This window comes from Mobula hypostoma, chromosome 16 (genome assembly GCF_963921235.1).
Source record: "Mobula hypostoma chromosome 16, sMobHyp1.1, whole genome shotgun sequence".
Classification (NCBI taxonomy): domain Eukaryota; kingdom Metazoa; phylum Chordata; class Chondrichthyes; order Myliobatiformes; family Myliobatidae; genus Mobula; species Mobula hypostoma.
In genome coordinates this window covers 13087635-13114162 of record NC_086112.1, presented here as the reverse complement: position 1 = coordinate 13114162, position 26528 = coordinate 13087635, and the positions used below count along the sequence as shown (strand labels likewise).

The 26528-nt window shown below is 40.5% G+C and overlaps 1 protein-coding gene across 1 annotated transcript in view; it reads left to right on the top strand.

The window, feature by feature from the left end:
* The window catches only part of ssbp2b (single stranded DNA binding protein 2b), a 371929-nt gene that overhangs the window by 94964 nt on the left and 250437 nt on the right, over positions 1 to 26528 (top strand). The window contains exons 5-6 of the mRNA XM_063068536.1: positions 16412 to 16484; positions 17736 to 17797. Coding sequence (XP_062924606.1) covers positions 16412 to 16484; positions 17736 to 17797 — 135 coding nt within the window. The remainder of the gene's footprint in view (positions 1 to 16411; positions 16485 to 17735; positions 17798 to 26528) is intronic.

Below are 26528 nucleotides of genomic sequence, written 5' to 3'. Positions count from 1 at the left end.
CACCATAACCTTTGATGTCCTGGTACTCAGATACCTATCAATTTCTGCCTTCAATACACCCAGTGACTTGACCTCCACTGCTGCCCGTGGCAACAAGTTCCACAGATTCACCACCCTCTGGCTGAAAAAATTTCTTCACCTCTCTGTTTTGAATGGGCACCCTTCAATCCTTAAGTCATGCCCTCTCGTACTAGACTCCCCCACCATGGGAAACAACTTTGCCACATCCACTCTGTCCATGCCTTTCAACATTCGAAATGTTTCTGTGAGGTCCCCCCTCATTCTTCTAAACTCCAAGGAGTACAGTCCAAGAGTGGTCAAACGTTCCTCATATGTTAACCCTCTCATTCCCAGAATCATTGTGAATCTTCTCTGACCCCTCTCCAACGTCAGCACATCCTTTCTTAAATAAGGAGCCCAAAACTGCACAAAGTACTCCAAGTGAGGTCTTACCAGTGCCTTATAGAGCCTCAACGTCACATCCCTGCTCCTATACTCTACTCCTCTAGAAATGATTGCCAACATTGCATTCGCCTTATTCACCACCGACTCAACCAGGAGGTTAACCTTAAGGGTATCCTGCACGAGGACTCCCAAGTCCCGTTGCATCTCAGAACTTTGAATTTGCTCCCCATTTAAATAATAGTCTGCCTGTTTATTTCTTCTACCAAAGTGCATGACCATACACTTTCCAACATTGTATTTCATTTGCCAGTTCTTTGCCCATTCTCCCAATCTATCCAAGTCTCTCTGCACACCCTCTGTTTCCTCAGCACTACTGGCCCCTCCACCTATCTCTGCATCGTCAGCAAACTTAGCCACAAAGCCATCTATTCCATAATGCAAATTGCTGATGTACAACGTAAAAAGAAGTGGCCCCAACACGGACCCCTGTGGAACACCACTGGTAACCGGCAGCCAACCAGAATGGGATCCCTTTATTCCCACTCTCTGTTTCCTGCCAATCAGCCAATGCTCTATCCACGTATGTAACTTTCCCGTAATTCCATGGGCCCTTATCTTGTTTAGCAGCCTCATGTGCAGCACCTTGTCAAAGGCCTTCTGAAAATCCAAATACACAACATCCACTGCATCTCCCTTGTCTAGCCTACTTGTAATTTCCTCAAAAGATTGCAATAGGTTTGTCAGGCAGGATTTTCCTTTAAGGAATCCATGCTGAGTTCTGCCTATCTTGTCATATGCCTCCAGGTACTTCGTAACCTCATCCTTGACAATTGACTCCAACAACTTCCCAGCTACCGATGTCAAGCTAACAGATCTATAATTTCCTTTTTGCTTCCTTGCCCCGTTCTTAAATAGCGGAGTGACATTTGCAATCTTCCAGTCCTCCAGAACCATGCCAGAATCTACTGACTTTTGAAAGATCATTGCTAATGCCTCCACAATCTCCACAGCTACTTCCTTCAGAACATGAGGGTGCATTCCATCTGGTCTGGGAGATTTATCTACTATTCAGCTTCCTGAGTACTTTCTCTGTCGTAATTGTGACTGCGCACATGAGGAGAAACTGCTTTTCCCAGAGAATGGCGATTCTGTTTAATTCTCTGCCCAGGGAAGCAGTTGAGGCTTCTTCACTAAAGAAGCAGTTAGATAGGTTTTTATATAGTAAGGGAATTAAGGGTTATGGGGAAAAGGCAGGTAGATGGAGCTGAGTTTATGGATAGATCAGCCATGATCTTACTGAATGGCAGGGCAGGCTTGATGGGCCAAATGGCCTAATGCTTCTATTTCTTGTGTGTACTTGTGTTTGTGAACCTGGTGGTGTGAGCCCTAAGGCTCTTGTACCTTCTTCTTGACAGCAGCAGTGAAAAGAGAGCATGGCCTGGCTGGTTGGTGTCCCAGATGATGGGTGCTGCTTTTCTGTGACATCACGCCATGTAGGTGTACTTGATGGTAGGGTGGGCTTTACCCTTGATGGACCCAGTCAGTCCATGAACACAATTGAGCTCTTGAGCAGTGAAGTAAATTCTGAGAACCTTTTAAGACAGAAGATGCAATTCATTTCAGGCCTCGGTATTGTAAACTAAATGAAAGCGAAGATCTACTTCCAAGAACGTTGCGATATTATTAATATTCAGTATCTCATTGAATCAGTATTCAATGCGCTTTATGGTCCTTTCAGGATTTTGAACAGTCCATGAACACTGACTTCCTTTTCTCTCTCTTTTTGCACTACTTATTAATTTTTAATTTTTATATTTCTTATCATAACTTGCAGTAATGTTTAATGTATTGCATCATACTGCTGCCATAAAACAACAAGTTTCATGATATACAGTACTGTGCAAAAGTCTTGGGTACAGGTGCCTAGGCTCGGGTGCCCAAGACATTTTTCACAGTACTGTAGTAATTTTATGATGGTTCTGCTGCCACAGAAAATAAATTTCATGATATGTGAGTGATGATAAACCTGATTCTGGTATCTGTGACAAGTAACTTGAGACATTTTTTTTCGACATTTCCTTGATGATATGGTTGCTTGCTATGCATTTAGTACTATGATCAATTTCAGTATAATCTACTATATGATCATTGTAAAGGCTGTCTAAAAATGTCATGTAGGTTTCTTTACCACTCTCTTGGCACTCATTCCATCTGTTTCTGGTGTTAAAGTTTGGAAAAATATAGCAGCAGAGTCCATGATGGTTCTCCTAATGGTGCTTGCTGGATCGGTTGCTCAGTTTCCTCTATCCAGAGATTTCTCCATGGTAGTAATTGCAAAAGTGGACACTCGCCATTGAGGTTGTTACCATATATGATGCCAGAGATCTTAGATTCCAGGAAGTTATTTTTTTTTCATTGATTCTATTGTATTTCTTTGTTCTACTGTGAATGCCTGCAAGAAAATGAATCTTAGGGTAGTATATGGTGACGTATACAAACCCCATTTCCAGAAAAGTTGGGATATTTTCCAAAATACAATAAAAACAAAAATCTGTGATATGTTAATTCACGTGAACCTTTATTTAACTGACAAAAGTACAAAGAAAAGATTTTCAATAGTTTTACTGACCAACTTAATTGTATTTTGTAAATATACACAAATTTAGAATTTGATGGCTGCAACACACTCAACAAAAGTTGGGACAGAGTTAAAATAAGATTGAAAAGTGCACAGAATATTCAAGTAACACCGGTTTGGAAGACTCCACGTTAAGCAGGCTAATTGGTAGCAGGTGAGGTATCATGACTGGGTATAAAAGTAGCGTCCATCAAAGGCTCAGTCTTTGCAAGCAAGGATGGGTCGTGGCTCACCCCTTTGTGCCAAAATTCGTGAGAGAATGGTTAGTCAGTTCAAAAGGAACATTTCTCAATGCAAGATTGCAGAGAATTTAGGTCTTTCAACATCTACAGTACATAATATTGTGAAAAGATTCAGAGAATTCAGAGACACATCAGTGCGTAAAGGGCAAGGTCGGAAACCACTGTTGAATGCGCGTGATCTTTGAGCCCTCAGGTGGCACTGCCTAAGAAACTGTCATGCTACTGTGACAATTATAGCCACCTAGGCTCGGAAATACTTTGGAAAACCATTGTCACTCAACACAGTCCATCGCTGCATCCAGAAATGCAACTTGAAACTGTATTATGCAAGGAGGAAGCCATACATCAACTCTATGCAGAAACGCCAGTGAGTTCTCTGGGCCCGAGCTCATCTCAGATGGACCGAAAGACTGTGGAACCGTGTGCTGTGGTCAGATGAGTCCACATTTCAGCTAGTTTTCGGAAAAAATAGGCGTCGAGTTCTCTGTGCCAAAGATGAAAATGACCATACAGATTGTTATCAGCAAAAGGTGCAAAAGCCAGCATCTGTGATGGTATGGGGGTGCATCAGTACCCACAGCATGGGTGAGTTGCATGTATGTGAAGGTACCATTGACTTTGAGGCGTATATTAGGATCTTAGAGAGACATATGTTGCCATCAAGGCGACGTCTCTTCCCGGGACGTCCATGCTTATTTCAGCAGGCAATGCCAGACCACATTCGGCACGGGCTACAACAGCGTGGCTTTGTAGACCCAGAGTGCGTGTGCTTGACTGGCCTGCTGCCAGTCCAGATCTATCTCCTATTGAAAATGTATGGCGCATCATGAAGAGGAGAATCAGACAACGGAGACCACAGACTGTTGAGCAGCTGAAGTCTTATATCAAGCAAGAATGGACAAAATTTCCAATTGCAAATCTACTACAATTAGTATCCTCTGTTCCAAAACGATTAAAAATTGTTATTAAAAGGAAAGGTGATGTAACACAATGGTAAACATGCCTTTATCCTAACTTTTGTTGAGTGTGTTGTGGCCATCAAATTCTAAATTTGTGTATGTTTACAAAATACAATTAAGTTGGTCAGTAAAACTATTGAAAATCTTTTCTTTGTACTTTTGTCAGTTAAATAAAGGTTCACGTGAATTAACATATCACAGATTTTTGTTTTTATTGCATTTTGGAAAATATCCCAACGTTTCTGGAAATGGAGTTTGTACATACTTTTAATAATAAAGTTGCTTTGAAATTTGAACTTGCTCATGCCAGTGACAGGTTTATAATGACAGACCAGGAACCCTCTCTGAGCAGCTGCAACACTTGCCTGAGCCTGCGTAGTGCTAGCCGTCAGAGTCTCTGCAAATTACTTTTGGTGGCTTACTCCTCAGTTAGTCATGTGGGGATGAGATTGCCTTGCTTTATTGTAATGGGAACACCAGCAGAGGGCTGAGCTGTCAGTCTGGTTTCTGACACAGCACTGTGCAATGGCAGGGAGAGGCCAATACACAGGCATTGTCATTAACACATCTCTAAAGATAATGTTACATTGCCCTTTTAGTACTGATTCCATTCATCCTGTTCTTCCTGGGAACACATCCTGAACTCTCTGCAGGGTACCAGTGTATCAATACAAGAAATCTGATGAGTCTGCAAGAACTCATTAATATTTGGAGTAGAATATATCAATATTATGCAGCTTGTAAAAGACAAACTATTGTAATGTCCTTTATTAAAAGCTAATGATGCTGCTGTATTAACTAGGCACTGGAATAGTTTGAAGAATATCGGCCAGCTTAAGTAAGATCCAGTTTTGCAAATGTATGCTTATATGAAATACTATGGTAGTTTTCCAGTAGTAGTTTTACTCTTAAAGCAGTATTCTTCCATTTTAGCTTTTTTTTAATTCCTTGCATTTATATGAGGCTTTTATTTTTGACCAAATCCATATTTCGCTGAGTTCAATGTTTTCTTTGTTCTGATTAGTTATATTAATCTTGGGCCAAATGTTTAAATTGTCTGTTAGGTGGACCTTTCAGTTTTAATCAGGATTGAGAAGACGGAGCCAGCAAATGTGGTACACTTGGGTTTCCTGAAGGCATTTGATAATGTGCCATAGAAAAGGAACAATGCATGAAGAGAGGGAGTGAGTTCAGGAATAAAATGTTTAGACAAGAAGGAGAGAAACTCACAAAGAGAAAACATGAATGGGCTATTGTTAGGTGGTTAAGTGGTAACTTAGTGGGATGCCGCAGGGATCAATAGTGGGGCTTCAGATATTTACCATCTATACTGATGACTTGGTGAATGGGTATGCTGTAGTTTGATAACAAGTTTAAGGGTGGCACACAGGGATATGGATGAGATTAAATTAATGAGATGATATACAAGGTATAATTTGAGGAAAATAGGATGTTTATTATTTTGAAAGAAGGAATAAGTACAAGAATGCAATAAATTTGGAGCAGGAATTGGCCATCCGATCACTTGTGCCTGCCTCACTTTTGTCCCTATCACCCCTCATTCTTCGAAACTCCAAAGATCTTACTTTTTAAAAGTTATTTATGATAGGACAACCCTTTCAGTCCAAGAATTGTCACAATGAACCTTTTCTAGGTTGCCTGCAATTCTAATAAATTGTTTCATAAGGTAGTCAATGAAAAACTGCACACCACAAAGACGGACAAACAACCAATGTACAAAAGAAAACAAATAGTGCAAATACAAAAAATAAAAATAACTAAAATAATAACAATAAATAGCCATAAATATTTTGAATGTGAGTTCAAGAGTAAATTGAAAGTGAGTCCTCAGGTTGTGGGATCAGTTCAATGTTGAAGTGAGTGAAGTTATCCCCTCTGGTTTAAGAGCCTGATGGTTAAAGAGTAATAACTGTTTCTGAACCTGGTGGTGTGGGATCTGAGGCTCCCGTATCTCCTTCATAATGGAAAAAGTGAGAAGAGAGCATAGCCTGGATGGTGAGGGTCCTTGATGATGGATGCTATTTTCCTGCAACAGTTGTTCAATGGTGGGGACTGATGGACTGGGCTGTATCCACTGCATTTTGTAGGATTTTCTGTTCAAGGGCATTGGTGTTTCAATACATTTATATGGGTAATAATATTGATTCAGGCTTGTTGGAGTATTTGTGTACAGGTTATATAAATTGATAACATATGATGTTAGCCAGCATGGAATTGAAAAACAAACATAGAAACATTGAAAACCTACAAAGCTGTGCCGAACATGTCCTTCCCTTAGAATTACCTAGGCTTACCCATAGTCCTCTGTTTTTCTGAGCTCCATGTATCTATCCAGGAGTCCCTTAAAAGACCCTATCGTATCTGCCTCCACCACCGCTGCCAGCAGCCCATTCCACGCACTCATCACTCTCTGCGTTTTAAAAAACAACAACTACTTACCCTGACATCTGCTCTGTATCTACTTCCAAGCACTTTAAAACTGTGCCCTCTCGTGCTAGCCATTTCAGCCCTGGGAAAAAGCCTCTGACTATCCACACGATTAATGCCTCTCATTATCTTGTATACCTCTATCAGGTCACCTCTCACCATCCATTGCTCCAAGGAGAAAAGGTGGGGTTCCTTGTAAATCTCCTCTGCACCCTTTCTATAGTTCCTACATCCTTCCTGTAGGGAGGCGACCAGAATTGAGTAGCGCACTCCAAGTGGGGACTGACCAGGGTTCAGTAGAGCTGCAACATTACCTCTTGGCTCTTAAACTCAATCCCACAATTGATGAAGGACAATGCACTAAATGCTGCCTTAACCACAGAGACAACCTGCGTAGCAGCTTTGAGTGTTCTATGGACTCGGACTCCAAGATCCCTCTGATCCTCCACACTGCCAAGCGTCTTGCCATTGATTCTATATTCTGCCATCATATTTGACCTACCAAAATGAACCATCTCACACTTACCTGTGTTGAACTCCATCTGCTACTTCTCAGCCCAGTTTTGCATCCTATCAATGTCCCGCTGTAACCTCTGACAGCCCTCCACACTATCCACAACACCCCCAACCTTTGTGTCATCAGCAAATTTACTAACCCATCCCTCTTTACTTCCTCATCCAGGTCATTTATAAAAATCACAAAGAGTAGGGGTCCCAGAATCCCTGAGGCACTCCACTGGTCACCAGCCTCCTTGCAGAATATGACCCATCTACAACTACTCTTTGCCTTCTGTGGGCAAGCCAGTTCTGGATCCACAAAGCAATGTCCCCTTGGATCCCATGCCTCTTTACTTTCTCAATGTCTTGCATGGGGTACCTTATCAAATGCCTTGCTGAAATCCATATACACTACATCTATGGCTCTACATTCATCAATGTGTTTAGTCATATCCTCAAAAAATTCAATCAGGCTCGTAAGGCACGATCTGCCTTTGACAAAGCCATGCTGACTATTCCTAATCATATTATGTCTCGCCAAATGTTCATAAATCCTGCCTCTCAGAATCATCTTCATCAGCTTACCAACCACTGAAGTAAGACTCACTGGTCTTTAATTTCCTGGGCTATCTCTACTTCCTTTCTTGAATAAGGAAACAACATCCGCAACCCTTCAATCCTCTGGAACCTCTCCTGCTCTCATTGATGATACAAAGATCATCGCCAGAGGTTCAGCAATCTCCTCCCTTGCTTCCCACAGTAGCCTGGGGTACATCCTGTCTGGTCCTGGTGACTTATCCAACTTGATGCTTTCCAAAAGCTCCAGCACATCCTCTTCCTTAATATCTACATGCTTAAGCTTTTCAGTCCGCTGCAAGTCATCCCTACAATCGGCAAGATCCTTTTCCATAGTGAATACTGAAGCAAAGTATTCATACTTACTTGTGTTAAATTTCTCTTCCAGCCCAACCCTAACTTTGCCCCTCTATTTGTATTGTATCATAGTGCTTCACCTATTAGTTGAGAAATGAAAAGATATCCTCAGTTGTGGATTTAGCTGCAGTTGCTATCAAAATGTGGAGGAGGTATACACTTTTAGGTTGTCTCTTGTAGGAGGCAATCCATCTTGTACAGGAAGCCCTTTGGATTTTAATAATAGCTCAACTTCACATTTAAAAACAAAGGCTATTCTGGTTTAAAGTACAGATGGCTTAGCAACCAAATTACCCTGAGTATCACAGGTACAGAGCACAATTAGCTTGTTTACGTAAAACCATCTCATGGAATGAAAAGTTATGTAAATTAAATTTGTAATATGTGCATGTTTATATCTTATTGGCCTTAAAAAGTAAGCATGAAGGTTTATTTAATTTTGAACCCCATAGCTTAACATATTGATAACTCAACCCACTAACAACATTATTTGCCGCTATAAGAACCACAGTTACTCAGCTGTTCACATTAAAGTTCACAATTACTGACAATTTGAGCGGATGGTATCTGTTGGTCCATAGTGTCAGTGGACCTGTTATGGAATCAGTGGAGTTTCTGGTCTTATCCCAGACCAAGCAAAGTCTAAAACCTGATTGCTGATGGCTCAACCATCAAAGTTGTTTTTCTTTCAAACATTTTATTTTACTACTTATTAGCCAGTCCCTTGGAATGTGATGCAATTGCCATGATTTGTGAAGGAGTGATGATAATTTGTTCTTACTTGTATATGTTAACTTTGGTAGTATTCCAATATACTCAAGGTTATCAACACTTTTTGCCATTTCTTCTTCGTGAGCTAGCTGTTTTACCAGTTGATATAGTTAAGAGCATGGTTATACTTGTGTACTCTTACACAGAAATGATCACATTGATCTGGGCTAGATGTAACAGGGTTTGTTCGATAACAAGGTCATGGGGAACTTGTACCCTGCTCCTTAAGTATGTCTGATGGTTTCTATCGGAAAGCAAGGAAGGGCAGAATTTTGTCTTCTGTTAAACTTGTGATTTTTAAAAAAATGTTTAAATGTCTTTCTGATTTCAGAAAAAATAATATAAACTATTAAAATGAAATAAATAATAAAATATGAAATCACTAATTTAAAAATAATAGATCTGCATTAATTCAACAGAAATAAAAAAACAGTAGTAATATAAAACAACAGTCTTATTGAGCAACATAATCTACATCTGTGTCCTTTACATTTAATTGCTGCCAATTAAATTTTAGATGGTGCTAGGTCTGGGAGAAGACCAGAAGCCCCATTGATTCCATGAGAGGTCCATACTGATACCATGAACTAAACAGATACAGCCCCCTAGCTGCTGCTTCTGTCTTTTGCCCTCTTCCTTTTCAGTCCCGATGAAGGGTCTTGGCCCTGAAACTACTTCCTACTAAATGTGCAATCTCAGACGTCCTTGTATTGAATTTTGTCTACCAATTTACATATTCAATCCATAAGTGTATTTATGACTTCAAGCGTATCCTTACTATTCATTTTTGTCTTCCAGTTTAATGTTGACAAATTTTACATGGTGCTTTCAAATCCAGACTGTCCATATCATTACTTAAATTACAATCCAGTTCTTATCCAGATGGAATCACTTCCCATCTCTCTGAGATGGAGCTGCCCAACTTTGTTTTTATTTTTATTTTGTAAACAGCTTTTATCTATTCTGCTATCTGTCTCAAGGCATCATATGCTCTGATCCTGGCCATGGGTAACTGAAGGGCTGCTATAAATTGAAACATACCATTCTCATTGGCTTGCCTTTCCATAGAAAAAAACACAATAAAAGATTTCAAAATAAAAATGGAGGGTCAATCTACTTCTTTTTGAAGTCTATGCTGTGTTGTTTCTTTTCTAGTCTTGGTATGTTACGGAATTCTGTTTGTCGTTTTACAACAGGGCTAAGCAATGGAGACCATGCGGAACGTACAGCCAAACCAATACCCAACTGATTGTTTTAACTATGAAAAGACATTTAAGCAAATGATATTTTTGAGGAGAAAAGATCTCCCCCCCCCACCCTGCCCCATGTTCTTCATTTCTTCATGCAGTACAGTGGATTAGAGTTAATCGGGACACATTGGGACCAGTACATTTTGGCCCAGTGAAACGGCTGCAATACTACTGCAGTACTATAAAGCTGTGTACTAGTTCCTAAACTTCAACGGGGGAATTTATCCAGTGTACGTTGCTGTGTTCTTTTGATTGAGCAAAATCAACGTAGACACCTAGTGCAGATAATCGATCCATTATGTGATCCATTGTTTTCTTTGAACCTGATAATATTGCGTGTTTGTATCCAAGGCAACCATTTGGCATGGCACGATTTAAAAACAAGGCCTGTTTCATCGTCATTGTAGATATTATCTGTACATAATTTTTGAAACAAGTCATGAAGTTTTACAGGCTTCTGTGTTTCTTCACTTTTAACATCACTATCTTTCTCGCCGTGTGCTTTCTTGAACTTAATGTAGTGCCAGCATTTCCAACGAGACAACAAACCATCTGTTGCTTTAAAATCTTCATGACCCAGCTTCTTAGCTAGCTCCTCTGACTTGTTTATTTTTAACGTTGGTCTGCTGACAAGTATACATCTTTCAGTTACAATGGAAAACCATTGATTGAGGGCCTCTTCAACACCTGGATCCTTACCTTTGCACTTTTGGTTTTGGGACATTTCCTGTTGTTCCTCAGATAATGCTGATTCTTCTCGCAGTTTATCTTGCTGATATATCAAGCGTGTAATTGTAGATTTTGGCACTCCAGTTATCTCTGCCAGCTGACGATAAGTGGTGATAGGTGGATTGCTTTTAATTTAGTCCAGTAGGGTATTTTTTTTTCTGTTAGTGTCAAATCTTTATGTAGCATCTTGGCAAAGGTCTGAAATTTTTTCTAAGTCAAAACAAAATTATGAAAAAATCATTGCTTTTGAAATCTGCGTCCATCAGCCCGATTAGATAACATAAGACAAGCACATGCAGCTGATGACATTTAAAAACTGTTCGCTCCAAGCACGGTGTAATGTCTTAACGGCCACACAAGTACACGTGATTGATGCTAGTTAGAAACTGTTCGGCAACAGTCTCCTGTCCCAAATAAACGAACCAAATGTTCCTGAAGACTGAAAAATTGCAAATGTCACTCCACTCTTCAAGGAGAGAGAGGCAGAAGAAAGGAAACAATAGTCTGACCTCAGTGGTTGGGAAGATGTTGGAGTCGGTTGTTAAGAATGTGGTTTCGATGTACTTGGAGGCACATGATAAAATAGGCCATAATCAGCATGGTTTCCTCAAGGGAATATCTTGCCTAAAAAATCTGTTGGAATTCTTTAAAGAAGTAGCAAGCAGGATGGACTAAAGAGAATCAGTGGATGTTGTGTACTTGGGTTTTCAGAAGACCTTTGACAACATGCCACACATGAGGCTACTTTACAAGTTAAGAGCACGTGGTATTAGAAGAAGGATACTAGCATGGATTTTGCAGAAGAAATAAAATCAGAATCAGGTTTATTATCACCAGCATGTGACGTGAAATTTGTTAACCTAGCAGCCGCAGTTCTATGCAATACGTAATATAGAAGAGAAAAAAAAATAAAATAAAACAATAATAAATAAGTAAATCAATTACAGTATACATATATTGAATAGATTTAAAAAGGTGCAAAAAACAGAAATACTGTACATTTAAAAAGAGTGAGGTAGTGTCCAAGGATTCAGTGTCCGTTTTGGAATCGGATGACAGAGGGAAAGAAGCTGTTCCTGAATCGCTGAGTGTGTGCCTTCAGGCTTCTGTACCTCCTACCATTTGGTAACAGTGAGAAAAGGGCATGTCCTGGGTGCTGGAGGTCCTGAATAATGGATGCTGCCTTTCTGAGATACTGCTCCCTGAAGATGTCCTGGGTACTTTGTAGGCTAGTATCCAAGATGGAGTTGACTAGATTTACAACCCTCTGCAGCTCCTTCCAGTCCTGGGCAGTAGTTCTCTCCCCCTCTCCCCACCCCCATACCAGACAGTGATGCAGCCTGTCAGAATGCTCTCCACGGTACAACTATAGAAGTTTTTGAGTATTCTTGTTGACATGCCAAATTTCTTCAAACTCCTAATGAAGTATAGCCGCTGTCTTGCCTTCTTTATAACTACATCGATGTGTTGGGACCAGATTAAATCCGCACAGAGATCTTGACACCCAGAAACTTGAAGCTGCTCACTCTCTCCACCTCTGATCCCTCTGAGGTGTTCCTTCGTCTTGCCCTTCCTGAAGTCCACAATCAGCCCTTTCATCTTACTGGCCTTGAGTGCTAGGTTGTTGCTGCAGCACCACTCCATTAGTTGGTATATCTCACTCCTGTACGCCCTCTTGTCACCACCTGAGATTCTACCATCAGTGGTTGTATCGTCAACAAATTTATAGATGGTATTTGAGCTATGCCTAGCCACACAGTCATGTGTATATAGAGAGTAGAGCAGTGGGCTAAGCACACTCTGTTGAGCTGTGCCAGTGTTGATTGTCAGCAAGAAGGATATATTATCACCAATCCACACAGATTGTGGTCTTCCGGTTAGGAAGTCGAGGACCCAATTGCAGAGGGAGGTACAGAGGCCCAGGTTCTGCAATTTCTCAATCAGTATTGTGGGAATGATGGTATTAAATGCTGAGCTATAGTCGATGAACAGCATGCTGACTTAGCTATTTGTGTATTCCAGGTGGTCTAAAGCCCTGTGGAGAGCCATTGAGATTGTGTCTGCCATTGACCTATTATGGCAAAAGGCATATTGCAGTGGGTCTAGGTCCTTGCTGAGGCAGGAGTTCATTTAGGCTAATTTCTAAATGGAGAGAAAATACAAAAAAATGAGGTGCAAAGGGACTAGGGATTCCTTGTGCAGGATTCCCTAAAGGTTAATTTGCAGGTTGAATCAGTGGTGAGGAAGGCAAATGCGATGTTAGAATTCATTTCAAAAAGGCTAGAGTAAAAAGCAAGGATGTAATGTTAAGACTTTATAGGCGCTGGTGAGGTCTGACTTGTAGTATTGTGAGCAGTTTTGGGCCCCTTATCTTGGAAAGGGTGTGCTGACACTGGAGAAGGTTCAAAGGTTCATGAAAATGATTCCAGGATTGAATGGCATGTCATATGAAGAACGTGTGATGGTATTGTGCTTGTAGTCACAGGAATTAAGAAGAATGAGGAGTGACCTTTGAAAGGCCTCGACTAAGTGGATGTGGAAGGGATCTTTTCTACGATGGTGAGTCTAGGACCAGAGCGCACAGCCTCAGAATAGATGAGTGTCCTTTTGGAACAGAGATAAGGAGGAATTTCTTTAGCTAGAGGGTGGTGAATTTGTGGAATTCGTTGCCACAGGCAGCTGTGGAGGCCAAATCTTCATGTATATTTAAGGCAGAATTTGATAGATTCTTGATTGGTCAGGGCATGAAGGGATATAGGGAGAAGGCAGGAGATTGGGGCTGAGAGGGAAATTGGATCAGCCATGGTGAAATGGCAGAGCATCCTCAATGGGCCAGAAGGCCTAATCCTGTTCCTATATCTTATGGTCTTTTGGACATGTGGTCAAATCCTGGCTATTTCCTCGATTAGTGTTTGTTTTTTAAGAGTTGCTCTAAATAAATGATTGCCCTGATTAACCAATGAGCCAATTAACTGGAATCTACTGTATTATCCTTCAGTTATAATAATAACTGCAATATTAGTTGCTGCCCTTCAACAGGTAGGTTCCTGAACCAGCGGGATAGCTTCATTCACATTTATACTGATCTGATTGCTGAACACCATCTACGGACTCACCTTTAGGACCATACAACCTTGCGTTCTCAGTATTGTTTGGTTATTGTTTTTTCTTTCTGTATTTGCACAGTTTGTTGTTTGTCAGTCTTTGGACTTTTTCATTGTTTCTATTGTATTTCTTTGTTCTACTGTGAATGCCTGCAAGAAAATGAATCTCAGGATAATATACGGTGACATATAAGTACTTTGACGATAACTTTACTTTAAACTGTAAACAATAGATAATAACTCTCAAGGGGTCAACTAAGAAAACTGGAATCATTTGAAACAATGAGGCGCTAGTCTTTGGGGAAGTTAGTACCTCTATGAATGCATAAATTAAAGTGGCTATATGGTCTTCACAATCATAATAAAATTTCCCAAGAGCTGGGACTTGATTGTCTACCGGTTGCAATACAGCATGGAGTCCTGATTAAAGGACATCCATGCTACGAGTAAGAAGAGTGCATCCACGTTTGTTTTATGTTTCTTGTTTCGTGTGTTTGCTGGCTCTTGGACAACCAGATTTTGCATCTTTTGTAGTGGTCAAAATGAAATAAACATTGCAGGATTGGTTTGTCTGATCAACATTTGATATATTATCCCATGTCATTTATCCTTTACTCTTTACTACAAATAGATCCTGAATTGAGTTCAGTGTCTATTTGTGGTAACTACATATCAGAGGTTAGTAACTGAACAGGCATTCTCTATTCATTCTTCCCTTTGAATAGCAGTTGTATCCATTGAATTCATGATATTTTCAAACTACATATGATTGTGAAGGTCGTTTTCATATTTTAGGCACCACAATCAAATAAAGTTGACGGGTACTTACCATACAGTTGTAGCAATGTAATTTTGGGTACCATGGTAGCATAGTGTTATTACAGCTCAGGACATTCCGGGGTTTAGAGTTCAATTCTGCTGCTGACTGTAAGGTGTTTTTATGTCCTCTCCATATCCACAAGGATTTCCTCCAGTTTTCTCCCATAGTCCAAAGATGTACTGGTTAGTAAGTTGTAATGACTGGTTAGTCATTGTAAATTGTCGTATGATTAGGCTAGTGTTAATACAGTATTAGTGGCAAGACTCTTGGGAGTGTGGAAGATCAGAGGGATCTTGGGGTCCGAGTCCATAGGGCACTCAAAGCTGCTGTGCAGGTTGACTCTGTGGTTAAGAAAGCATATGCTGCATTGGCCTTCATCAGTCGTGGTGTTGAGTTTAAGAGCCGAGAGGTAATGTTGCAGCTATACAGGATCCTGGTCAGACCCCACTTAGAGTACTGTGCTTAGTTCTGGTGGCCTCACTACAGAAAGGATGTGGAAATCATAGAAAGGGTGCAGAGGAGATTTACAAGGATGTTTTCTGGATTGGAGAGCATGCGTCATGAGAATAGGTTGAGTGAACTCGGCCTTTTCTCCTTGGAGCGACGGAGGATGAGAGGTGACCTGATGGAGGTGTATAAGGTGATGAGAGGTATTGGTTGTGTGGATAGTCAGAGGCTTTTTCCCAGGGCTGAAATGGCTAGCACAAGAGGGCACTGTTTTAAAGTGCTTGGAATTAGGTACAGAGGAGATGTCAGAGGTAAGTTTAGTTACTCAGAGTGGTGAGTGCGTGGAATCGGCTGCCAGCAAAGTGGTAGAGGTGGAAACGATAGGGCCTTTTAAGAGACTTTTGGATAGGTACATGGAGCTTGGAAAAATTGAGGGCTGTGGGTAACCCTAGGTAATTTCTAAGGTAAAGATATGTTTGGCACAGCTTTGTGGGCTGAAGGGCTTGTATTGTGCTGTAGGTTTTCTATGTTCCTAGTGTTAAAATGGGTGGGTTGCTGGGCAGTGCAGCTCGTTGGGACAGAAGGGTCTGTGCCATGTTATATCTCAAAAATAAATAATTTTTGCAACTGGTTTCTAATAATGAGAAAACACCAACACCAAAATCCACAGCTAACCATGGACTTTTCTGAGTACAATATGCTATGCTATGGACAAATTTAGTTTGAAATGTTTCACTTGGTTGACTAGTGTTATTTTTTTCCTAATCAGTGTGCCTGGTGTTGTAATTTCTTTTTTATCTCTCTATTTATTACTCAATTTTTGCTTTTAGTTTATATGTAAAAAGTAGTAAATGGATGTAAAATTTAATCAGCATTAAATTAAAGAGTTAAAATACATGTTCACCTTTGTAAATTGTGTCCATTAGCTACAGGAAAACTCAATATTACAGCAAATTTCAGCACTGTAAATAGTACCATGTTAAGTTTAATTTATATTTTGTATATTGAAAAATAAAAAAGCTATAAATATTTTGTGTTGCAAATTTAATTTATTGCCATGAATTAGATAGTTGAAATTTGCGATTTGTGAAGTGTGAACATTTTTAACTTGGCTTAAGAATTATTTTTGATTGTGTGATAATGTTAATTAATTTGTTTGTCTTGCAGGTTAGCACTGTATGTATACGAGTATCTACTCCACGTAGGAGCACAAAAATCAGCACAAACATTTTTATCAGAGGTGAGCCATTGTCTAAATGTCCTGTTTTTATATTTCTCTAGTTTGTGGATTCTCAGACATAAAGTTTAAGGGAATGGGGGATTCTCAGATCCCTGTAAACAATGAGTTAAGTACTGACTATGTCTGTGACTGCAGTGTGTTTGAATAATGTCTCACAACTGCCTTCTTTGGAGCAAGATGATTAAAGTTCGCTGAGATCCACATAAGATGTCTCTGGGCTTTTCACACCTTTTGATTTTGAAAAAAAGCAGTACCTGATGGAAATTAGACAGAACATTCCTTTCTTAATTAAAGTATAAATTTGACGGATGTTCTTATCTTTGTAATTAAGTTGTGGCTTCAGCAAACCAGATAGGGTATTCTTTTCTTTAATTAAGGTGGCTGGAGTGTTTAACAAATTGATTGTACTTTTATATCAATAGTCCATTGACTTGACCGGAATAGTTATCAAACTGATTGTTCTCTGTATCAATAGTCCATTGACTTGACTGGAATGGTTATCAAACTGATTGTTCCTTTGTATCGGTGGCCTTATAACTTCTGACAATTCTGACATCAAGCAGTGAACTTGTAGAACCGCCGGGGCGATGAGAAAGGGTCTCTCCCTGATGTCAGGTCCAAGTTCACTTGCTGGCTGAGCTCGAAGAAATAAATGGGTGAAAAGATAAGTAACGATCTTTTTGTGCTGTCGTTATTTGATCCAGCAAAGTTACGTTTACAAGACTTGTGAACTTTCAGATTCTATCTTAGTTATAAACTCAGTAAAAAGTGTCTTAAATGGTACTTTCAGCTTGTGTACTTTTTAAACACATAATATACTTAAAATTATGAAAATAAGTAAGGTTACTGGTGTTAAGATAGGACAACTGAAGAACTTTGAAGTAACGTGTGGTCACCACTTCTCTGAACTTTGTTCCGAAATCATTTTAGATTCCTTATACCTTTTAAGTACTATTTACAATTTTGTTACTTACTGGATCGGGAGGGGGAGGGGATTTAAATTTAGTTATTTTCAGAGATAACTTTAAAATGGTATCTGAAAGGTCAGTGTTAAAAATCCAAAGTGCGCTAATGTTTACTGAATACATTCTGTTATTTTGAAGAATAGCTGTGAATTTACAGTACGCCAGGTTTAACTCGTAAATTTGTAATAATGCCATATGCTTAAGATCAAGGAACATAGGGTGGCTGTGTGTATTGTCATTTAAAAAATATACATAGATATAATGATATTTCAATTAATTTTTTTAGATACGATGGGAGAAAAATATTACATTAGGAGAACCACCAGGCTTCCTACATTCATGGTGGTGGTAAGTTAATTTAATAATATTTATTAAGATCCAACCAGCAATGCTGGGATAAAAAGGACAGAACTGGGTATTAAAGTACTTTGTGATTTATTTTAATTAACCTTGCATATTAACCTTGATTTTGTTTTTGTGATTTACATTTATAATGTAAACACATAGAGCATAAAACATAGAACATTACAGCACATTAAGGGCCTTCGGGCCACAATATGCCGCCAACATTTAACCTATTCTAAGGGCAATCTAACCTTTTCCTCCTACATAGCCCCCCAGTTTTTCCATCATCCATGTTCCTATTTAAGAGTCTCTGAAATGTCCCTAATGTATCTGCTTCTAACACAACCCCAGCATAATCTTCTATGCACCCACCAGTCTCTGTGGAAAGAACTTAGCTCTGACAGTCCCTGTACTTTCTTCCAATCACCTTAAAATTATGTCACATAAAATGTGATTCTGCTTTGATTTCAGAAAACGCTCAATGCGTGCACTGTCAACCAAACAATGTATACATGTTGGCCAACAAACTTTTTTTAAGTAATGGTGGTGTACATCAGATTTTCTACACTATAACAACTTCTCTCTTTAATAAACTCTTTTCCTTTGCACAATTTGCATGTCATTTCAGGGAATAGTTCATTTGATTATTCATATGCAAGTTCTATTTTTATTAAGGTTCTTAAGAATTTATTGTACTCATTTTAAAAATATATTTAAAATTAATTATTAAATGTATTTAGATATATTTAAAATGTATTTAAAATAAATTGCACTTATTTAAATGCAAGGAGTATTGTAGGATAGGGGGATGAGTTAAGGGCATGGATCAATACATGGAATTAGTGCGAATTGGTTGCAGGAGGATAGCACAATGATCCCGGGTTTTGTTGTTTTAGATGTGGTAGAACGAGATGGAATAAAGGGGGTGGGTGGCATTACTAGTCAGGGAAAATGTCATGGCAGATAGGACAGAGTGGAGAGCTCGTCTACTGAAGCTGTATGTATGGATCTGAGGTATAAGAATGGGATGACCATGTTAATGGGATTATATTATAGACCACCTAATAGTCAGTGGGATTTAGAGGAGCAAATTTGTAGTGAGATTGCAGATTGTTGCAAGAAACCTAAGATTCTGATAGTAGGTGATTTTAACTTTTTACATGTTGATTGGGATTTTCATATCGCAAAAGGGCTGGATGGGACGGAGTTTATCAAATATGTTTAGGAAAATTTCCTTAATCAATACATAGAGATCCCAACTAGAGAGGGTGCAATACTAGATCTCCTACAAGGGAATGAGACAGGGCAGGTGACAGAAGTTTGTGTAGGGGAATACTTTGCAACTAGTGATCATAATCTCATTTGTTTGAAGGTAATTATGGAAAAGGATAGGTCTGGTCTTCAGATTGAGATTTTAAAATGGAGAAAGGCCAATTTCGATGTTATCAGAAAGCACCTGGCAAGTGTGGACTGGAACAGATTATTTTCTGGCAATGGTGTGCTTAGTAGGTGGGAGTCTTTCAAAAGTGAAATTTTGAGAATACAGAATCTGTATGTTCCTGTCAGAGTAAAAGGCAAGAATAACAGGTTTAGGGAACCTTGGATTTTGAAAGATATTGAGGCCCTGGTTAAGAAAAAGGAGCTGCATAGCAGATAAAGGCAGGAAAGAGCAAATGAGGTTCTTGAGGAGTATAAGAAATGCAAGAGAACACTTAAAAAGGAATTCAGAAAGGCTAAAAGAAGGCATGATGTTGCTCACGTAGACAAGGTGAAGGAGAATCTCAAGGACTTCTATAGATATACTGAGAGCAAAGGATTGCAAGGGACAAAATTGGTCCTTTGGAAGATTAGAATGGTCGTATTGTGGCGACCCACTTTCTGGCACCCACGAACCGGCTCACGAGACAGCGCGCGCAGGCAGAGGGCCGGCAGCAAAAAGGGCGCCAGGCCATCTTCACCAGCAGGGGGAAAATCCCGCGTGCAGAAAGGGTCTGGGAATATGCATTCCCCACAGTAGTCCCGCCCAGGGAGGGCGGGAACGGGAAGGCTTTAAAGCGGGCCGCGAAGTTTGAATAAATCTCTTTCATCGCAACTCTAACTCACCGACTCCGTGTGGTTATTCTAGCGCTGTGTGTAGCACATCGCTACAATTGGTGACCCCGACGGCCCAAACGATATTTGGACCAGAGATGACCGACGCTGCATCTGTTCACGCAGTTTCGTTAAAACTGCCAAGCTTCTGGACGCTGCGACCCCATTTATGGTTCGAACAAGCAGAAGCACAATTCCACATTCGGCAGATAACCTCGGAGTCCACTCGCTGCTACTACTACGTGCTGAGCTCCCTCGACCAGGAGACTGCTGCACAAGTTGAGGAGTTTATACAGTCGCCCCCGGAGGACGGCAAATACACAGCATTCAAAGTCCTGCTCATAAGGACTTTCGGACTCTCACGGCGCGAACGAGCACGCCGCTTAATGCACCTGGATGGTTTGGGAGACAGGCCGCCGTCAGCATTAATGAACGAGATGCTGGCCCTGGCTGAAGGACACAAACCCTGCCTCATGTTTGAGCAGGCGTTCCTAGAGCAACTGCCCGAGGACATATGCCTGCTGCTGTCCGACGCAGATTTCAGCAACCCCCGGGAGGTGGCAGCCCGAGCAGATGTGCTGTGGAATGCCAGGAAAGAGAGAGGGGCATCCGTCGCACAGATCACCAAGCCGCGTGCCCAACGACAGACCAGACCAGGCCAGGCAGCAGAGCCTACAAAACCTGGCGACGGGAGTGAGGAATGGACCGACTCAAACTGGCCCATGTGGACTTGGCGCAACCGGTCCAGGCTCAGGCACCGCGGCGCAGGGGCAGACCTCCCAAACAGAGGCCGATCCAGACTGTGGACATTGGGGGAGGTATCGCCGGTTCTGGGGGGGGCGTTATGTGGCGACCCACTTTCTGGCACCCACGAACCGGCTCACGAAACAGCGCGCGCAGGCAGAGGGCCGGCAGCAAAAAGGGCGCCAGGCCATCTTCACCAGCAGGGGGAAAATCCCGCGCGCAGAAAGGGTCTGGGAATATGCATTCCCCACAGTAGTCCCGCCCAGGGAGGGCGGGAACGGGAAGGCTTTAAAGCGGGCCGCGAAGTTTGAATAAATCTCTTTCATCGCAACTCTAACTCACCGACTCTGTGTGGTTATTCTAGCGCTGTGTGTAGCACATCGCTACAGTATATGCATGGAGCCAAAAGAGATGGAGATCTTAAATGGATTTTTAAAAAAAATCTGCGTTTACTTGGGAGGCTGACACAGTCAGTAGAAGTGAGGCAAAACAGCAGGGAAACATGAAGTGTATACACATTACAGAGGAGGAGATGTTTGCTGTTTTGAAGCAAATTGGGATAGACAAACCTTCAGGGCCTCACAAGGTGTCCCACTGCACCTCGTGAGAGGCAAGTGCAGAAATTGCAAGGGCCCTAGCAGAGATATTTAGTACATTCTTAGCATGGGGTGAGGTGCCAGAGGATTGGAGGATAGCTAATGCTGTTCCATTGTTTAAGAAAGGGTCTAAATATAAGCTGGGAAGTTATAGGTCAGTGAGTTGGATATCAGTACTGGGTAAATTATTGGAAGGTCTTCCAAGGAACCAGATATATAAGTATTTGGATAGATGGGGAGTGTCTAACCAGTTTTATAGAGCTCTTCCAGGAAGTTACCAGGAAAATAGATGAAGGCAGGACGGTGGATGTTGTCTACAAGGACTTTAGAAAGGCTATTGACAATGTCCCACATGGGAGGTTGGTCAAAAAGGTTCTTTCATTTGGCATTCAAGATGTGGTAGTAAATTGGATTAGAGATTGGCTTTGTGAGAGGAGCCAGAGAGTGGTAGTAGATGATTGCTGTATGAATCTCTCTATGGATGCCTGCAACAAGTGGTATGCCTCAGGGTTTGGTGTTGGGTATGTTGTTCTTTGTTATCTATATCAATCTGGATGGTAATGTCATAAACTGGATCAGCAAATTTGTGGATGACACCAAGGTTGGGGGTATTGTGGACAGTGTGGAAGGCTATCAAAACTCGCAGCAGGATCTGGACTAGCTGGAAAAATGGGCTAAAAATGACAGATGGAACTTAATGCAGACAAATGTGGGGAGTTACATTTTGGGAAGACAAACCAGGGTAAAACTTGCATAGTGAGCATAGGTCACTGAGGATTGAGGTAGAACAAAGGTATCTGGCAATACAGATCCATCATTCCTTGAAAGTGGTTTTACAGGTAGATAGTGTTGTAATGAGAACATTTGGTACATTGGCCATCATAGATCAAAGTATTCAGGACAGGAGTTGGAATGTTATGTTGAAGTTGTATAAGACATTGATGAGACCAAATTTGGAGTATTGTGTCCAGTTCTGGTCATTTACCCACAGTAAATATATCAACAAGATTGAAAGAGTGCAGAGAAAATTTACAAGGTTGTTGCCAGGACTTGAGGACTTGAATCATAGGGAAAGGTTGAATAGGTTAGGACTTTATTCACTGGAGTGTAGGAGAATGAAGGGAGATTTGATAGAGGTATTGTGAGGTGTATAAATAGGGGTCTTTTTTCCATTGAGGTTGGGTGAGACTGAAACTAGAGATCATGGATTAAGAAAGGTAAAATGTTTAAGAGGGGCATGAGGGGGAGAGGGTGGTGAGAGTGTGATATGAACTGCCAGCAGAAGTGATGGATTTGGGTTTGATTGCAACATTTATGAGAAATTTGGATGGTTACCTGGATGGTAGAGATATGGAGGGCTATGGTCCAGGTGCAGGTTGATAGGACTAGGTTGATTAATACTTTGACATGGACTAGATAGGCTGAAGGGCCTATTTCTGAGCTGTAATATTCTATGACTCTATAAAAACTAAAGTCACATTTTAACTGCTACTACTGCAGTGAAAAGGCAGCAGATCATGATTCTGGCTTAAAAGAGTCATGACATTTAATGGATAAAATGAAAAGCTGAAATACGTCTGACATTTCAGCTTTAAATTAAGCATGTGCAAGCTTAATTTTTGTGGCAGCATGGAGGAAAGCTAATCCTTTCGCCTTTGGGACTGGATTAGGATCTCTGCATTTCTGATAGAATGAAAATCTTCTGTGTGTCGAAATCAGAGATTTCAAATTGGACTATACATGTGTGGTTAGTTGTTGCGCTGCTGGTTTGGAACATGTTGATCATAAACTGCAATAGATCACGAGTGGCCATGGTTGTTATTTTAAATACACCTGTGAAAATTGAATGGCCTTTTCAAACTGGGATTAACGTGAACTTAAGTACAAAGAATTTAAAAGTTCAAAGTAAATTTATTATCAAAGTCCATATACTGTATGTCACCACATACAATCCTGAGATTCATTTTCTTGTTGGCATACTCTAAATCCAATAACCATAATAGAAGCAATGAAAGACTACACCAACAAGGCAGACAGCCAGTGTGGAAAAGACAAAGTGTGCAAATAGAAAAAGAAGTAATAGTAATAAATAAGCAATAAATACTGGGAATATGAGATGAAGAGTCCTTGAAAGTAAGTCCATAGGTTGTGGCAACAGTTCGGTGATGAGGCAAATGAAGTTATTTTTTCTGGCTCAGGAGCCTGATGGTTGAGGGATTGTAACTGTTCCTGAGCTTAGTGGTATGATTCTTGAGGCTCCTGTACCACCTTCGTGATGGCAGCAGAAAGAGAGAACATGACCTGAGTGATGGGGGTCCCTGATGATGGATGCCGCTTTCCTGTGACAGTGCTCCATGAAGATGTGCTTAATGGTGGGGAGGGTTTTATCCAAGATGGACTGGCCCATATCCACTGCGTTTGCAATATTTTTTTCTGTTCACGGACTTTGGTGTTTCCATACCAGGCCCTGATGCTGTTGTTGCCTGATTGTATATGCTTTTAGGTTTATCTCTGGCCAATGGTGGGAGCGGGGGGGGGGGGGGGGCAGGGGAATGTACATGTGGGTAGGATCTTTGATTATACTGGCAGCTAAAAGTGTAGACAGAGTTTTTCGTGATGTGCTGAGCTGTATCCACAACCCTGCAGTTTCTCGAAGTCATGGGCAGAGCTGTTGCTGTGCCAAGCTGTGATGTATTCATTTAAAAATTGGTGAGGGTCAGAGAAGGTATGTCATATTTCTTTCATCTTCTGAGGACGTAAAAGCACTGGTGAGCTTTCTTGGCCTTGGTGAGACAAGGGCAGACTATTGGTGATGTTCACTCCTAGGAATTTGAAACTGTCAACACTCAACCTCTTGATTTTCGATGTAAACAGGAGCATATGCACTGAGCTCTTCCTCACTGCCAGCCTCCATCTGCCCCACTTTTCCTGAAGTCAGTGACCAGTCCTTTTGTTTCGCTGACACTTAGGGAAGTCGTCTTGACAATCTTAGGCTCTCTGTCTTCTTCCTGCACTCTAACTAATCATATATATTATCATAATTATTTTAGTAGTATTTCACTGCTATTATCTTTGGAGAAGAATAATCAGTCAACGTTTTGGGACAAAACATTTCATTAGGATTAATGAAGGACATCTCCATTTAGTTTACAAGTGGCCTGTCACTTTAATTCTCCATTGCACTTCTTCTCTGACTTCCCTATCTGTGGCTTCCAACACTTCCTACACTGTTCTAATGAAGCCCAATACAAGCCTGAGCATCAGCATCTCATTTTCCATCTCAACACCGGTGCTGCCTTTGGGACTCGATAGTAGATTCAGTGATTGTGAATGATGAGCCTTTCCTTTTGTAGGAGAACCAACCAGCTGTCCTGGTTGGTTATTCCATCAGTATTATTAATTCTTATTTTCTTATCCTAATAGACACTACTTGTTTTGCTAGATACTGTCTGCATCTTCTTTTTGGTATTAGAATTCAGCAACACGGCCATCTGCTTTATAGTTTTATATGCCTCTTTTTTTTTTTGTCGCTCTCTTGTTTCTCTCATTACCCTTATTAATCGTATGGCCTGTGTAACCTCAGGCCTCACCCTATCCGAGATGTACCTTCTGTTCTCTCATCTCCCACCTACTGCGTCCTTTCTTCTCTGCAACTTAAAACTACCTCTCTTCCTCTCTTTCCTTGTTCTGATAAAAGAGTTAACCTGAAGTACTAACTCTACTTTCAGTAGATCTGCTTGACCTGCTGAGTTTTTTTTAGGTTTTTTGTTTTGTGATTTCCAGCGTTTTTCAAAGAAACTTGCAGATTTCCACCAACTAATTCCTTGTTTTACAACCATTTGCTGCTATGAATTATTCAAATTATTAAAATCTCTCCCTTTTTTTTTATCAAAGTATCCAGGATATATCTAATACATAGATTAGATTGAAATAATATTTTTATTCATTTAGTAGGGTGAAATATCAGCATTTACTGTCAGGCTCCAATTGCCATTGAAAATTTAGTTGTGAACACCTTCAATGGCTGCAGTCTTTTTTAGTGAAAGTATTTACATTGAGTAGGAAGCTGCAGAATTTTCCAGGGGTGACGAACCCATGGAGTGTGTGCCCAAAGTGGCACACGCAAATATTTTGTTGGCATGCAGAATGTAGTTCTGTCCCTCAATTCTTTAAACCCCACCTGCAATATTTATTTATTTAGGGATACAGTGTGGAGTAGGTCCTTCTGGCCCTTTAAGCCACACCATCCCAGCATCCCCACAACACAGTTAAACCCTAATCTAATCATGAGACAATTTATAATGACCAGTTAGCCTACCCAATGGGTCTTTAGACTGTAGGGGGGATCCAAAACACTCAGAGAAAACCCATGCATTCCGCAGGGAGGATGTACAGGTACTTCTTGCAAAACACGGCCAGAATTGAACTCTGAACTCCAGAATGCCCCGAGCTGTAATAGCGTCGCACTAACTGCTACGTTACCGTGGCTCCCAATAACAAGATACATAATGATTCTCTTTACTGCCAAATAAAGCAGCGAATGATTTTTCACAACCCGAGAGCAGTGAGATGTTTTCTTAGGAAATTTTTCATGCTGGCTTGGCATCAGTTAGATGGTTGCTAGAACACGTGATGTTGGATGATGGTTTTGATATCCATAAGACATAAGAGCAGAATTAGGCTATTCAACTCAACAAGACTACTCCGTCATTTGATCATGACTGATTCATTTTTCCTCTCAACCCCGTTCTCCTGCCATTTCCCCATTACCTTTGATGCCTTTGCAGATCTGGAATGCACATCAGTATTTGGATAGTGAATGTTTACTATTCTAAAATGTTTTTTTAAATGATCTTTTTAAAAGATTAGTATTAATAATTCTTGAACAGGTTTTCTAAAACACTTCATTTATTGCAATCTCTGTTATACTTTTGTGATAGTGAAACAATGAATACGTTATTTTTCCTTTAAAAATCCATAATTATTGTTACTAATTTAATTAATGATCTATGCACAAAATTACCAGGGTGTGTGAGATTTTAGAAAAATATCCCCAATTTGGTCTCACATTCTCAAAACAGTATTCCATCCCTAATTTAGACCTAGTGATAATGAGGAACAATAATATATTTATAAATTAATATGGTATTTGACAGAGGAAAACATTATGGTGGCGGTATTTCGAAGTGCTTACTACCCTCATAGAAGTCTGGACTGTAATAGCATCTGTCAAAACTGTCTTTAGTGAATAACTGCAGTTTAGGTGTCGTTTGTTGTGGCGTTAGGGTTGGGATTCTGGTTTG